Genomic DNA, 3,777 nt, shown 5'->3' with positions numbered 1-3,777 from the left:
CGAATAAGAAATAATATCTTTAATAGCTACGAGGTGACGTAGCTTACGTTCAAGATTTGAAATTTTTAGCATGGCCACTCCGTGTGACACCTCCGCACTTGCGCAGTAACTGTTACGCATATTTTTCCCGATAGAAGAATGAGGCTAACCGGGTCGCGCGCTTGCTGGGAATAGCTCTTTCTATAAAATAATATACACGCATACATGTATAAAAAGTGTTATTTTTTGGAGCGCGCGCTTCCTAATATTTCCGTGTAGAGGGTCTTGTGCGTTTTCGTGCGAACTCAACAAAAACAAAAATATGCGCGCGCTCTCTAACTTTAACTGCACGATGAATCTAACGTAATCACGTGAGCTCTCGCATTTTATATAAAGAGCTATTTCAGTTACACCGAAACGTCCCTGTGTTAATTAGTCCAAGGTTACTGTCTGTGGTGCTAAGGGCTACCACGTACTCATTTCGGTCAAAACGTGATCCATTTTTTTTATCATTAGTCCATGGTGATAAACCTGCGTAGTCTGCTTATAACAATGTTAAATAAATAAAGCGGGAATTTATGGTGAGAAAGTTTTATCAGTTGAACTTTTCAAAATCCTATTGTATATCTCAGATATTTTTCAGATACGAAATATTATATAACTTTGATGTGACAATTCATTAAGAATATGGAGTACACTGTAGAGCGAAATACTGGCAAAAAAAGCCAGAAATCTTTCAGTCGTTCTAGAACATATTTGAGCTTGATCCAGGATGATGAATCCTCACACTCTTCCTCATCAGGATCCTCATCTGATCCACAAATCAGACTTGTAAAACAGTCAGACAAATCTATTTTTCCATTTAACAGTACACCATCTGGTTTAAAAAGTTTTCCTGGACTTAAACTGGGAATTTCACCCATTTCAACTACTTTTTCCCCATTGACTGACCATCAAAAATTTCCAACTAAACCAATTGTCGAAGTTCTTCAGAATACCTCAAATTTGATTACTAATAAAGAAAAAGGTGTAAAAAAATCGTTTACGAAAGGGATTTTAGCTAAACGAAGCACTACGCGACTCTCTGTAGTTAACAGTGGGGATGTTTTGATTGCCCCTAAAAAAGGTAAATCTGCAAATGTTCTCAAGAAAAAACCACTTCCCAAACATCAAGATGAAGAAGACAGTGATGCAGATACTGTAGCAATTGAACCATCACCAAAGAAGAAAAAGGTGGAACCATCACATCGCATCTACCGTGCTGGTGAATCTGATTTGAACAAACAAAAAGCTGATGAGCATGTAAGGGATGGAACCAATAAAGAAAAAGCAAAATCAAATGTGCCTGAAAAGATAAATCGTCAGAAGCAAATAATCCTGAGAAACTCATCCGGGGAAGATTTGTTGCATACAAAACTACAACCAATAATGCAAAAAGCAAATGTTGGAAAAACGCACTCAAACCCACAAATAAGAATGTCACCAAGAATTAATCAATTAGCAGCTGAGTCTCAACCAATTGAACAAAATCGAATTAAAAGTCTTAAACTTAATGAAACAGAACGCAAAAAGGGAACAGTTATTGTTTCTCAACAACCTCGGGAGATAAGCCTTAAAAACCCTACAGGTATGAAAGGGACTGCCGCAAAAGGAACTGTTTCAAGTGAATTAAGTGAAAGAATGGTTAAGAAAATTGCGAGACAACCAACTCAACAACAATTACCTTTGACCAATGAAACCGAGAACAAGCCTACTAATACTTCAAAGATCAACAGTTCCAGAAGAAAGAGTAGGAAATCTATTCCTGTTCGCAATAACGTAAGGGCATTACAAGAAATAAGAAAATATCAAAAGTCAACTGAGCACTTAATAGCCAAGTTACCATTTTCTCGCCTTGTAAGGGAAATTGCACAAAATATTAGTGATCAGCCTTTGCGATTTACAGGAGTCTCTTTACTCGCCCTACAAGAGGGTGCTGAAGCATTTTTAGTACAGTTTTTGGAGGAATCCTATTTGCTTACTTTACACGCAAAACGTGTAACACTCATGCCAAGAGATATGAAATTATTGAGAATTCTCAGAGGGTTTTGAGATTTTTTAAATAATACCTAAACTAAAGTTTTAAATGTTACTTTTTATGCATTTTTCCAAATTTGCGGGTATCTGACATGTTTTTAACGCGTAACACTCATGCCAAGAGATATGAAATTATTGAGAATTCTCAGAGAGTTTTGAGATTTTTTAAATAATACCTAAACTAAAGTTTTAAATTTTACTTTTTATGCATTTTTCCAAATTTGTGGGTATAATAAACACTGAAATATTTCACATTAATATTTGAAACTTCAAAATAAAATTTGTTCAAATGAAACCGGTGTGCCAATGCTTAAGAGAAATACAAGCTGTTTACTCAATATTATGTATAATATCTACTTTTCTTTTTGACTTAACTTGTTAGTAATCTTGTGTACTTTTAAATAAAGTTCTCAAGACTTCACCTACATGAATATTTTTAATAAAGCTGAGAAAGGTGTTTTAAAAAATTTCAATGTTGTTTAAATTTTATTATCATTTAGCCATATTACGTAGCGATAAATGCCTTTGTTGGATTATATCAAGAATGTATTTATTTATATTTAGGAAGAATGATTATGTTGAGACAATCGCCGGGCACGTTGAACGCCTTTCCCCCGTCTCACCCGGGGGGAAAGACAAAACGTCACCGGCGTTTGATTTCCATCGCGTTAGGTGACGTAATTTTAAGCAGCCAATGAAATACCGGGACTATTCGTTTTATTTTAAGCGGAGGAGCGTACTGGGGGGACCAACGGGTGGATTGAGGGAGAGGCTAAAAACCGTCTCGACATAGACATTCTCCATAGGTATAAATAACAGGGTTCGTACACGACCTGGGAAACCTGGAAAAGTCAGGGAATTGGAAAATGTTTCCAAAAGGTAAGGGAATTTTAAAATGACCTCAAAAACAAGTCCGGCAAATAAATTTTTGAAAAATGTATTAAAAATACATAATTAACATTTTTCAAGATTTTACCTCAAAACATAAATTTATTCTACCAAAATGGTCAGGGAAATTTGGCAATTTATTCAGGGAAAACCTGGAAATGTCAGGGAATTTAATTCCTGAAATTTTGTACGAACCCATTAAATACATTCTTGATTATATATTAAAATCTTTATTGTTCAAACTAGAAAAGTACAATTATAAATAATAAAACTGGAGAAATCTCATGGTATAAACTATTTTATGAATTGGAGACTATGTTTTATTATTTATAATTATATAATACCATGGTAATTAAAAAGTTTAATATTTAGAAAAGTACACTTATTTTCATAACTGATAATGATTCATGCGCGATGGGGGGTGCAAATTTTAGTATTTTGCCCTGGCACGGCCAACTTAGATCCACTGCTACTCGCACTAGAGTAGTGCGAGTAGCAGTGGATCTAAGTTGGCCGTGGCCCTGGGCGCCAAATATTGTTGCTGGGCCACTGAGCCTAAAGGTGGTAATCTGACATTTTAAATCACTAGTGTCTAAATAATCGCAGTTACACAATACAAGGACGATTTAAAAGACTATTCCATGAAGAAAGCTTTAACTGTAGTCTTTGGGATGCAGTACTCGACGTCCGTAAAAGCAACATCTAGCCAGATTTTGCCAGACGTGGTCAGACAAGGATAAGAGAGGACAATCTTTCAAAAACTAGTCAAATTTTATGTAGGTTCTTCTCTCCCATACCTCGTGATAGCGGGGTCGACCAATCATATTCTGGAAT

At 35.6% G+C, this 3,777-nt stretch overlaps 1 protein-coding gene across 1 annotated transcript; it reads left to right on the top strand.

The window, feature by feature from the left end:
• Positions 1 to 403: 403 nt before the first annotated feature.
• Positions 404 to 2,415, top strand: LOC149947836 (uncharacterized). Its single transcript, XM_090171248.1, has 2 exons — positions 404 to 560; positions 623 to 2,415. Exon 2 carries the CDS (start codon positions 667 to 669, stop codon positions 2,068 to 2,070), a length of 1,404 nt encoding a protein of 467 aa, XP_090027374.1. The 5' UTR covers positions 404 to 560; positions 623 to 666; the 3' UTR covers positions 2,071 to 2,415.
• Positions 2,416 to 3,777: the final 1,362 nt, after the last annotated feature.

Source organism: Leiobunum rupestre, chromosome 4 (genome assembly GCF_980474605.1).
Source record: "Leiobunum rupestre chromosome 4, qqLeiRupe1.1.hap1, whole genome shotgun sequence".
In the NCBI taxonomy this organism is placed as follows: domain Eukaryota; kingdom Metazoa; phylum Arthropoda; class Arachnida; order Opiliones; family Sclerosomatidae; genus Leiobunum; species Leiobunum rupestre.
The sequence above is the reverse complement of the archived record's forward strand: the minus strand, read 5'-3'. Positions and strand labels throughout refer to the sequence as shown.